Consider the following 13,005-nt stretch of genomic DNA (forward strand, 5'->3'; position numbering starts at 1 on the left):
TAAATGCCTAAATCTTTTTTTGCAATTCTGTTTGTCTGTTAACTAAAAAACTAAAATATATACATTAACTAAGATACACACACACACACATACACACACCATTGTGAGACAGCAGTTTAGACTGAGCTCTGCTGGACAGCTCTACTGGTCTTGACAAGGACTTCTAAAGTTTCTATAATCATCTTGTGGGAATTTTAGTACTCTAAAGACTATATAGTCCAAGATGTAGTCTCTCACGTGCATGGTGGTTGGCAAGCATTAACTCTCTGTTTCACCTTTCAAGAAAGTTGTCTCAACAAGATGTAGTCTCTCACGTGCACGGTGGTTGGCAAGCATTAACTCTCTGTTTCACCTTTCAAGAAAGTTGTCTCAAGCCAGTTCCCTGTGTGGCCTCAGGACTCCAACTTTAGCTGTAGAGTCCAAGATCCACTGTGCAAACTCCTCTCATGCACCTGCTTGTACTTTACTTCTGTTGCCATTGGCCAATGTCAGTGACATAGCTTGCTCACAATCACAAAGAGGAGATAAGTAGTAAAATGCCATACCTCTTAACTAACAGAACAGAAATGTCACCAGTCAAAAGGGCACACAAACAGGATTGGAGTGGTTTTATTATGGCCATCTTTAGAAATAATTTGCTACACTAAGAACCACAGTGGTTAGTTTTCAAGTCAATGCCTATCAACCACAATTGATTTCCAATGATGCTGAATGAGGTCCCCTGTCCCTTTTTATCCATTGCTTGTATTGGTAGCCTTATTATGAACTCCTGGGAGCTTACAAACTCAAAAGCAGTTAAGCTATTTTAATTATCATTCTTTCTAGTCTCAAATTGCACTTCTTTGAGTCAGTTTAGATACCTTCATTTTAGCTTTGGCATTCTTTTGATATTATTCTTTAACTCCAGGATTGATTTAGTTTCTGTGCACAGTAAAATGTTATATACAAGATGTTAGATTGTACTTTTCCTGTCCTTGGTGATGGCACTGGCAATTCTTCAAAGAAATCCTAATTCTGTACAGAAGTTAAGGTTTTCCAGTATTGAATAGTCATTACAGAGTTAAAGAATACCTTAGAATTTCTTTTAATTATTGAGATTCATAAGATAGCTCAACAGATTGGGCATTTGCTGCCAAGCCTGAGGACCTGAGTTCAATTCCTGGAACCTACATGATGGAAGAAAACTCTAACTCCTGCAAGGTATTCTTTGCTCTCCACTCGAGTGTGTCTCTACCCCTAGCATACAGATCCAAGTAAATAAAGCAATGTAAAAAATCAATTAGTAGGAAGCATGATGCATTTGGGTCATAGTTTTAAACTTAGCATTTGACGATGACGAATGTGCTGTCCTTATGCTGTGAAGAGTTCTGTAGCAATACTGTTATGGTTTAGAAGCACCCACATGGAAGCATCTTTCCTCCTGTTTTAGGGATACTGTTACATTTCACCTGACGGAAAGAGAAAAATCATGCTCTGCCTGGCTTGCGGAAGGTCCATGCGGGCCAAAAAGGAGCTGCAAGAGTTGTTTCCAAGGGCTCCATTCTTCTGTGTTTCAGGCTCGAAGCAGAAGTTCTTGCCACGAGGGCCTTTCAAAGTCATCAGTGTTGCCAAGGTACTTGCCGAGCTCTGCCACTGCCCGTGTGATTCGAAACTTGGATGCATTCAGATCCCCCATTGGTCCCCGTTCAGGTTCATCCCTACTCATCCATGCCATCTTCTTCGGATGCACCATCCCACCAGCATTGATTTCTTCTTCCTCATTATAATTTAAATTACATTGTCTTTCAATAGTTCTGTCCAGCCTTTGATGTTAATTGGGCACTTCTGCTAATGCAGTCTACAGACACCTTTCCCTGCTGTTTGTGTGGCTGTTAAGTAGGGAAGAAATCTCAAACCCTCATTTAGCATAGCAGCATTTTTTCCTACATAAATAGGGAATAAATAGAGAAAAGAACCAGTCCTCTGGGAAGCCTGACAGTATTTTCTCTGTGTGTGTGTGGTGGGGTGTATTTGAGGAGGATTTGACATATTAGTAACAGTTCAGGCTGGGCCAGAATTCTTACATCCATGTCTAATACCATTTAGAACTCCTGGGGGTTAGGGGACTAACACTGCCACATTTCTGTGACCTTAACTTAAAGTGGTACTACTAAAAGAGAAGGGGAAAGTCCTTCCCTTCAAGTTGAGAAGTTGTAAAGAACCGGGTAGAGGGGGATCTAAGCAGCAGAATGAAAAGAAGGCAATCCTGAAATGCGGGCAACCGGCCAGCCTGGGGAATCCTCGAGGATCACCTTCCCATCTCCAGACCTCACTTCCCTATCTCCTGGTTCTGATTTATGCTAAAGGTGGGCAGTGACAGGCTGCAGTAAACTCAACCCAAGTGTAAGTAACCCAGCAAGAGAAAAGAACCAGTCCTCTGGGAAGCCTGGCAGTATTTCCTTTGGCACTGGTAACTGGGAAGGACTCCTCTATGTTACAGCAGCTTACTCAGTGCCTGTCTTTCTGGGCTCCTGAGATGGGAAAGTGAGAGAAAGTTTTCCAAAGGATGCTCTGCACCCTCCTCACCCTCCTTGTACTGCTTGGTTTTGTGAGTTATTATAGAGAATGGAACCTCCTTTAAGAAATTCCTTTATGAGATCCAGCTGTAAGGCATTTTCTCAATTAGTGATCAAGGGTGGTAGGGCCCATTGTGGGTGGTGCCATCCCTGGGCTGGTAGTCCTGGGTTCTATAAGAAAGCAAGCTGAGTAAGCCAGGAGAAGCAACAAGCCAATAAGCAGCATCCTTTCATGGCCTCTCCATCAGCTCCTGCCTCCAAGTTCCTGCCCTGTGTGAGTTCCCTTCCTGACTTCCTTTTGTGATGAACAGCAATGTGGAAGTGTAAGCTGAATAAACCCTTTCCTACCTAACTTGCTTCTTGGTCATCATATTTTGTGCAGGAATAGAAACCCTGACTAAGATGCTCCTCATTCATCTTCCATCGATGGATTCCCCCTTGTAAAGTTATTCATTAAGGAAGTAGCTGTAGTGTTATATCCTCTTACTTCAATCCCAAGTTCTCTTGGTCCTGATATCCTTTCTTCTACATCTCTTATGACCCACCTCAAATCCAATCAAACATACAGCAGTGGCTAAGGAAAACCAGAGCAAGCCAGAAAGACAGACAAAGAGCTAAAAAGTCAGTGAGAGAATCAGAAAGAAAACTGAGGAATTCTGACCCAACTCCCTTCCTCCTCCAGATCAAAAATCTATAGTACATGAAGAAGGTACTATCAAGTGTAGTAGATCCCACCCACCTGCACATCCATGCAGACTTTAAATGGGGAGTAGAAACATGACAAAAACAACAAAGAGGAAATAACACGATTCATGTCAACATTCACTCTTTTAAACAAACCAGGTTGATTTATCTTCTTCTGAAGCTGAAGACACTCTAAGATATTACGAGAAGTGTCTGTCATCTTTACAGATGAAGGCACATGCATGCATCACATCTCACAGTGGTGTGGTAGCTTCATACCAGAAGGTGGTGAAAATAATGGCATACAAAAATGGGGATGGATATCGGAATGGAAAGTTAATTGTGGCTGAGACATTCCATGGGGTAAGTGTCTGTCACTAAAATTCTGCGTCTGACCTTAGAGATAATGGTGGTGGCAAGTCCTGATGAGAATTGCCCCACAACTGAGCAAAGGTGTCCCTGTCTATATCCACAAACTTAAGCTGATAGGATCAAGATCTCCATTTTCCTGTAGGGAGTCTTCCTGGTTGTTTTTCTCTGAATACAAAGTTAGAAACAGTGGGAAACTAATGAGTTGATTTTCAACTGGCCCCAGAGCAAAGATGTAAAGGAAGAGGGAAAACAGACTGACCAGGAAGTCTCCACCTCGTGATGGACAGATATCTTTCTCCTCCTTGCTTTCTGTGCACTTCAAGGTGTATGTCACCTGAATGGTCTAAAAAAAAAAAAGCCACTTCATTTAGCATTAGTTACATCTGAACACATACTTGTTGACAAGGTGTTTCACTTCACTTTTAAGTTGGAGCATCTCAAGTTGCCAAAATCTATGATTGCCTTGGAGGGTGAGTAGTACTGAGAGAGAGGAGAGCCCCAAACTGATAACTCTGTCTCTGCAACACACCCGGTACTTTTAATAATGTATTTTATAGGTAAGATTAAATACAATATAGCGTTTCCCTGACAACTCCCCACCACTTCCTGTTTGGTCACCTTTGGAGTTGAAAACAATTGGCTTTTCTTATTAAGATGCTGCTGTTCAGATCAGGAGAGATGGCTCATCTACTACTCTTGCAGAGGACATGAATTTGGTTCCCATACCTCCTGGTGGCTCACAGCAGTCTGTATATAACTCAGCTTCCCAGGATCTGACACCCCCTTCGGTCCTGGTGTATCTCATGTGCACACAGAGATGCACAGTTATGAATATAATTAAACGCAAAAATACATCTTTTTCAAAACAAAAACTCTCGCTCAATGGACAAAATAAAGCACAGAAGTTAACACCAAGATTTACCTGAGGCTGCAAAGCTTTTCTCTCCCCCCTCTCTTACCCTCTCTCTCCCTCTCTCTCTTCTTCTCCCTCTCCCTCTCCCCTCCCCTCCATTCCTTCTTCCAACCCTCCCTCTCTGTCTCTTTTGGTTTTTGCCTTGTTTGTTTTTTTACATTGTGTGTGTGTGTGTGTGTGTGTGTACATACATGTGCACAATGCAACTGTAGATGTTAAATGACAATCTCAGGAAAATTATTTCCTCTTTCCACTACAAGGGTCCCAAAAATTAACTTTAGGTCATCAGGTTTGTTGCAGACATTTTAACCCTTTAAAGCATCTTATTGGCCCACAAGGTTGGCTTAATTTTTTCCCATCTGCAAAAATGTGTTAATGGGTGACAATGTGTGACATGTTTTGGTTAGTAAATTAACTATTTGCTTATTTAAAACCATTCACCAATTTGCAGTATTAAAATTTTCATATCATATAACAAAATGAAAGTAGATTTCTAAATTACAGACTTTAAATGAGACATTCTGGTAGGAAATATATCAGCAGCTAGGCTTCAGCTTTAGAGCTAGGGATATTCAAACCCAGCTTTAACTCATGTTAAATTAGAGCAATAAAACATACAATGTTGCCTGTAATCAAAACTCAACATCAATAGTTAGTCAGTGTCTGTTTTCTCAAAATAAAGGATTTTCTCAGATTTCTACAATGGCAAAGACCATCTTATGATTTCAATTGTCATTATTATTTAATGTTAGTGTTTTTAATATATTATTTATTTTTATGTGTTCTACCTGTGTGTAAGTGCAGTTCACCCTCAGAGGTCACAAGAGGGCACTGGATCTCCTGGAAATGGCGTTATCTGCAGTTGCAAGACATCTTGTGGGTAACAGAACCTGGGTTCTCTCAACAGCAGCAAGTGCTTGTCAGTGCTGAGACACCGCTCTAGCTGCTCCTATTAGTTCCTTACCACGTGTGTTGTGTAGCTTCTTGCAGAATGCACAGAACGACTTCAACTCACCAGAGCAGCTTCCAAAATCTACACAAGAGATGGAACCGCCATCTTCACCTTGCACGACTTGGTTCTGTGGGCTATAGGTGAAAAACTTACCCAGAGACACCCTAAGGGGCAAGAGAAAAGCATGGAGTCTGTTGGGACAGAAGACATAGCTGTTCAAAATGCAGAAGGTTGGTTAACATCTACAGAAATCGATTGGTTTTATCTATGCTCCACTATGAAAAGGTTAAATATGATTCATTTAGTCACCACAGCAAGAATTTAAAAATTATAGCCAGCAACTTTGGTAAATGGTTCAAAGAGTAGACACAATGAGATTCTCATGGTGTCCTTACCTTTCTGAATAAGTAAAAAAGAAGAAAGAATTTATATTCCAGTTTTAGAACTGAAAAGATAAATCAATTCATAAAATTAACAACATTAGGCAATTTAACTACTTTGTAAAGCACTAACACTTTTTGTTCTAAAACTCAGAAGCCAAACTGACTGGGAACACTAAAGAAATTGTTGCTAGATCAGTGTGGGTCTCCTTCTACCACTCAAGGTTTCAAATAACAGATCTGCCAGTTGCAGCCGAATGACAGGGCACGTTCTGGAACCCATCTTCACCCCAGTTCCACCGTTCAAAACTGGGTATAAGCATAATCACTCTCCTTACAGAATTTTCATGAGAAGCAAATGAATATAGTGTTGATACAAAAATCATAGAAAATTTTATATTAAAGAGAGTAAAAGATAGTTGGTTATGGCGCCATTTTGAGTAATCATAACTAGGGTACCAAATCTAGGCTACACTAAACTCCATGTTTCAAAATGGAAGCAGTTTTATAGTTTCACAAAACAAAGAAAGTCACAAATCAATGCAAATTTAGAAATAAATTGATGGCTACATGAGAGAGGGCTTGAAATGGAGGAAGCTCTTTCATGAGCAAGCCCAGGACACTATTCCATCACATTCTTAGGATTTGGATGAGAGGGAGTTAGTGGCCTGGGTCTGTTAAGTTAATAGGTTTTAAAATGTTTTTGCCTACTGATCACAGGATGTTAGTTCAGACACAGGGTTATGTGAAGAATGGCTGTTCTGGAGGGTTAGACCTAACTCAAGATAAGGTAATTAGCCTCTAGACTTGCAACAATCTCTTCACAGTACTGAAATTCTAGTTGGTGCACTTCAGACACAGATTCTTCTCAAAAGTTTTAGTTCACTGTGGAATGTATTTGCTTGTGATTTTGTTTCCTTTCTTTCTATTCTATTATAATAAAAAAATACAGTGTGAGGAGCATTTTGTTATATCAAAGATGGGTGACCTACTAATCATCCATAAATCTCCCTCATTTTGTGAAATCTTAATATGTGTCTGTTTGCCCACTTCTTGGAAATCAATCTCTTTGAGACTTGACTATTACTCCCTTCCTTTTTGCACCAGCTAAGAGTTAGCCAGGCTGTGAGGTCTTGTGAGGTCTAGCTCTCACCAATGGGACAAGACACAATCATCACCTACATTAGAGTAAAAACTTAAGTCTAATTCCCACCCGAGTGCTTGCTCACCCAGCTCTGGTAAGCTTACACCCTTTTGCTGAAGTCAGTTAGTTACAGATTCACCTGTGTTGTTTCTTTGTACAATTCTGGAGATTTCCTTTTTTAACAGACTAGGCCATTCTAAAAATAAAATGTGTTTTTCACAGAGAGTGGGGAGTTCAAATCATGCCATTCACAGCTTTGGTTGACTACTGATCAAGATTTGCATCTTCTAGAGGGACAACATGCTGGGTTGTCACATAGAATAGGCCGGAGAGCCAAAGAGCTGTGTGAAGTCTCCTTTATAAGGGCCTTAATCTCAGTCATAAGAAAAAGAGCTCTTATTTTAAAAAAACCAAAAAACTAAAAAACAAACAAACAAACAAACCAGATCTTTCTAAAAATCCTACCTCAGGGCTGGGGAAATGGCTCAGTGTGTAAAATGTTCTGTGCAAGCATGAAAACATGTTCGGTTCCCCAACACCCATGTATGACAGCTAGGCAGGGTGGCACACACCCGTAACCCGAGGGCTGGGAGGTGAAGATAGGTAAATTATGGAGGTCTCACTGGCCAGCCAAACTGAAAGGCCAACCATCAAGTTCAGTGTAAGACCCTGTTTCAAAATTAAGATGGAGAATGGCAAAAGATGCTATCCCCAAACCAATCCTAGGCAGCAATATGTACCTACACAAGTAATCATACCTAAGCACCTGCATATACCATGTAAATAAGTCAATGAAAGAACCCCACCTCCTAATAACACTGTGTTGACCATTAATTTTCTCTATTTTAGGAATTTAAGAGTGAGCACATTCAAAACACAAATGTATAAATATGCATATATATGCATGTTTATAGATATATTTACTTGAATGCATCTTTAATGTAATTTACATTTATTTGGTATTTGGTCCTTATGAATATGAGCATATATTAGACCAGAACTTGTCTGGTACCTTTCATACATTCATAACTTTTGTTTATCACAACTGTTTATATTATAGTATTTTATCTTCTCCATGAGTTTTAAGAAACAATGATTTGAACCCTGGATGACTTTCAAAGCATGCAGCTCTGCCTCACTTTAGTCTTTAAAGAATCTTCATCTCAAACATGCTTCTTTCAAATGTTTCTTTCAAATGCTGGTTTCAAATCTTTTTGGAAGGACAGAGTAATGCCTCTCATCACAACTATCAGAAAAGTGTAGTTTTGATGGCATCCCTCCTTCTCCCATATTTCAGAACATATCATTGAGCAAGGCAGGGCCCTTCATTGGACTGCTCCTGTATGAAGTTGAGTGTTGGGATTATGTCAATAATTTCTAGAAAAAGCCTTTAAATAAATTGCTGCTGAAATTCAGAAAAATCACAGATTCTAAAATCACCTAGCTTTGCCTCAGCCTAACTATGTCACTAAGACTCAAATATTTTAGTCACTTTTTAAGAGTTTTTTCTGAAGAGACCACCTCCAGTAGATAGACAGATAGACACGGCCCTCAGTTCAGGGATGGGACCATCCACACATCTCAAACTTTTTGATCCAGAATTGTTCTTGTTTAAAGGACATGCAGGGGCAAAAAAGGATCAGATACTGAAGGAAAGGATATCCGGAGAACATCCCAACTTGGTATCTCTCTGATGATCAGGCACCAAACCTGACACTATTGCTGATGTCATGCTGTGCTTGTAGGCAGGAGCCTGGCATGGCTGTCCTCTGAGAGGCTCAACCAGCAGTTGACTAAAACAAATGAAGATATTTACAGTCATTGGACTGAGGTCAGGGAACCCCACGGAAGAGTTGGGGGGGAAGGACTGAAGGGACTGAAGGGGATTACAACTGCATAGGAAGAATAATAGTGTCAACTAACTGAGTCCCTCAGAGCTCACAGGGACTAAACCACCAACCAAAGAGCATATGTGGGTTGGTCCATGAACCCTGCTACATATATAGCAGAGGACTGCCTTATCTGGCATCAATAGGAGGGGATGTACTTAGTCCTGTGGAGGCTTGATGCGCCAGAAAAGTGGGATGCTAGAGGGGTAAGGGGGGAGTACTGGGTGGTTGGCTGGGAAGGCACCCTCTTAGAAGTGAAAGGGGTAAGATAGGGGGCTCTTGGAGGGGGCTGGGAAGGGAGACAACATTTGGAAGTAAATAAATAAAATAATTAATAGAAGAATTATTTCATTTCTTAAAGTGTTTGATGGGATATCCAATTCTTTGGTTGTCTATGAAATTTTGGATTAAATGTATGTGTTGGCTCCAGTTTGAGTAATAATTATGAAAAAACTAATTCATAAAGCATATTCATTCATTGTTAACTGACAAGAGTAAATGTGCCCCTTGTTTCCCAGAAAACTCAAGAATGAAAATGGAGAGCAGATTGGATTTTGTGGAGAGGGTAGATAAGTCCCTGCTTGTTCATGTCCTCAAAAGCCCTGTTGCTGTTTGGGTGTCTTGTGGTGAGCTGTTTCTGCCTCTAAATGGTAAAGCGTTTTGTTTTGCTTCCTTGTAAGCAGTGGGTAGAGAGAGGGAGAAATATATTTTATGTCATGAGAAAATGAATTAAGTGTGTATAATGTCACCATAATAATATCGTATTTATGCAGAGAGCCAATTGGTCAATTAATACGTGTGCAAAAATAGCTGTATGCATTTATTTTCACCATTGCTTGTTTTTCTCTTACTGGAATGGAGCATTCTGCACGGAGAAGTGTCTGATTTAGTTGATAAAGAGATGCTTGGTGTATAAGGCAGAGAATAATGGCATCCATTAGAAAATAACAAATGAGTTTAATTCACACTGAGGACGACCTGTCTGCACATTTTCATTTTTAAGAATTGCACCCTTTAGGCAGTAGGTGGATGTTTAAAAAAAATGAATGGTCTCAAGCCAGGCTTTCATCACCGCCAAACAGTTGGAAGCAGGAAATGAAATATGGCTATTGCATATGGTAAATCTATACAATAAAGTAGTTTTGATCTCAGTCCTGGACCACCTCTTTCCATACAGAAATGCCCTAAGCCCCCTCATCATTCAAATGAAGGTTCTTTTAACAGCCCTTACCTCTTTTAATTACATCTTTCTAATTCAATCTGTCTTTTAGAGCAGAGAGTTCTTTGTAAGTTATTGGTGCCTATGATAAATTACTTTTGATAACAGAGCACTATGCAAAACATTAATTTTTTATTGTAGCTCCATGGAAATCAGAAAAATTAAAGAAACAAAACTGGCTGAAGAGGGACAAGATTTTGGCTGATTTGGACACCATGAAACACAAGATGCGACAGCTGAAAGGTCAGTCTGGATGAAGCCGGTCATTTTGGCTAACTCCAAATGTAGCAACAGCTACCAATAATTATTTTCTGCTTTCTACCAAAATAGGCAACCAGTACATGCTGTGTAAACATTATGCTATGTAAGTTTGAACAAGGTATAAAAAATCTAATAGCATAACCATTTAGTACCAATTTTGTATCTGTAAATTTTATGTTAAAAGGAATACTCCATGACATACACTAACAAAAAAAATTAGATGTCGTCTCTTTTTGCCTTTGAAATACTCCTTTAATTGACACAGTAGATACCTTAGAAATAAATAAAATAGGACCTATGGAGTTAAACAAAGTCTTTTGGTTACTCTTTGGTATTTTATTGACGGGGAGTAAAGTTTACTTATGGGACATTTTTCATTTCAGCAATTAGGACAGAGCAGTACTAAAGTCTTCAAGGTCACGATCAGTGAGCCAAGGACTCAATACAACATAAGTTACACTTTTCATAGTGAAAGCAAACAGTGAGCATTGTGTGTCCTCTTGCACTGTTTTCACAGAATCTTAGGTTCCTGACTGTTATAACCATTCCAAGCATATGAGATTCAGGTGATTTCTCAGAGACAATCACTGGCCTGTGGACTTGAGTTGAGAAAGGAGTGCATTTCGATCTTTGTAATCAATGTCTCAGAATTTTGTCTTTTGATTATAAACACCATCTTTTGTCTGAAAGTCTATGAACCTTGCTTCAACCACAGCACACATGGTTCTCAATATAAAAGGCAACTCTGGCTGTGGAACAGTCAATGTCTACTCCGTGTCCAATGTCATTCCAAGAACTGACTCCAGCTGTGAGAGAAAGCATTGACGACTACCCAGACATCTGCTCCCCATACTACTAGACATTGTCACTTGAGTGTTACAGGGACAAGTCCAAACTAAAGCTGTCATGTCACTCCAATGCCAATGCATCTTTTTCTTCTCAATCTGTGGAGACATCTATCTCCACCATCCACCCAGAGATTCTCTCACAGGAACCTGCAAGCAGTTCTTGTTATCACACCCCTCCCCTTCCTCAAGTGAATCTTTAGAAAGTCCTGTTACCTTTTTCATTGATCTCCTAATGGATTCCAGTTTCTTTAAGTCTGTGTTGCTTAGTGTTTGTCAACTTGACAAAAAGTAGAGTCACCTGGGAAGAAGGAACCTCAATGGAGGATTGCTTCCATCAGACTGGCCTGTGGGTATGTCTTGGGGCACTTCCTTGATTAGTGACTGATATGAGATAGCCTGGCCTACTTTGGGCTATGTCACTCAGGGCAACTGTTCCTGAATTTTATAATAAAACTGAGCAAGCCAGGAGAAGCAAGCTGGCAAGCAGCATTTCTCCGGGGTCACTGCTTCAGCCTTCTGCCTTGTGTTCCTGCCTTGGTTCCCCTCTATGATAAGACTATAACCTACAAGTCATATAACCCTCTCCTCTCCAAATTGCTTCTGGTTGGTGTTTTATCCAGTTAGCATCAGAGAATTTAACTAGAAGAGTTTCCACTGTCTTTATTCAAATTCAAGCACATCGTCTATTGATTGAGTTAGTAGAACAGTTCCTAACTGGTCTACCTGCTTCAAGTCTCGCCAGCATCCATTTGATGGTCACCAGCTTTTGTTTATTTCCTCCCCACCCCCACCCCCACAAAGTGGGTCACTTTAGTCACTCACAGTTGTGGAACTAATAACAAAACTGAGCACCAGTGAAGATGACTTTCATTCCTGGTCAAGGATACAAGAAATGGAAGATAAAACTCAAATTCTTAACCTTTGAAAGTTGGAAAGTGACAAATATAGAGTAAAATAAACAAAGGGGGAAGGGGTTAGTGGTAGGGAGAGGAGCTCCTAATGGGAAATAGCCATATCTTTTTGGGAAAAGAGCAGGCACTTTCAGGATCCACTTCTCTTTCCACCTCCTGTGATTCCTTCAGATTGTCAGCACAGCAGCTATCAACTGCACTGGCACAAAAAGGGTGTCTTATAGCATGCAAATGGCATTATAATAGTCAGAGGTTGCCTGGAGGAGGCACTCTGGCAGCCAGCAATTTTAATAAGCCTGGATTACAGCTATACATACAATCTTCAAAGATAACTAAGATCATGGTAGGTCAACAATTGGCCCACCTTCTCAGTACTCAGGTAACATGAGCAAGGGTGGGACTCTGGAATTGAATAGATCCTCTAAGACACAAAGGTGTGAACATAGCCCAGTATAAGATCTGCCGAGGTTCCTTCATAGGCTAGCATCCTTAATAAGGCTGGTGCTTCTCAATACAGACCTCCACGCTCTCCCTTTCTGCAATGGCTCATGTCTCCTTGCTCGACACACCCTTTTGAATTTTCTTTTAGAACCCTAGGCTTAGTATGTGCTTTAAAAGTTCTGGGCTCTTGAGAGAATTTAATTTCTTCTACTTTCAGGCTTTCTCCCTCTTGGATCCTCCCTCGTTGTTATTATTAGTTTGTTCTCAGAGGTTTCTCCTCCCCCACGTGTTCTACTTCCGGCATAAAGCAGTTTGTTATATCTTGAACTTTCTCTCCCATAGCCCTCAAGATATTATTTTAATTACTTGTTCATGGGACTGTCCCCTTTAGGTGAGAAATGTTACACCATTCTAATATGTTCTTGACTAGTTGTAG

General features: G+C 40.2%; 1 protein-coding gene across 7 annotated transcripts in view; it reads left to right on the plus strand.

The window, feature by feature from the left end:
• The window catches only part of Dcdc1 (doublecortin domain containing 1), a 144,831-nt gene that overhangs the window by 116,205 nt on the left and 15,621 nt on the right, over positions 1 to 13,005 (plus strand). For 5 of the 7 annotated variants that reach the window (XM_076929380.1, XM_034494462.2, XM_076929379.1 and 2 more), the window contains 5 exons: positions 1,430 to 1,612; positions 3,399 to 3,602; positions 5,505 to 5,706; positions 9,408 to 9,539; positions 10,250 to 10,351. In XM_076929380.1, the coding sequence (XP_076785495.1) occupies positions 1,430 to 1,612; positions 3,399 to 3,602; positions 5,505 to 5,706; positions 9,408 to 9,539; positions 10,250 to 10,351 (823 nt within the window). The remainder of the gene's footprint in view (positions 1 to 1,429; positions 1,613 to 3,398; positions 3,603 to 5,504; positions 5,707 to 9,407; positions 9,540 to 10,249; positions 10,352 to 13,005) is intronic. The other 2 variants (XM_076929381.1, XM_076929383.1) reach the window with 2 other exon arrangements.

This window comes from Arvicanthis niloticus, chromosome 2, assembly GCF_011762505.2.
Source record: "Arvicanthis niloticus isolate mArvNil1 chromosome 2, mArvNil1.pat.X, whole genome shotgun sequence".
NCBI classification, from domain to species: domain Eukaryota; kingdom Metazoa; phylum Chordata; class Mammalia; order Rodentia; family Muridae; genus Arvicanthis; species Arvicanthis niloticus.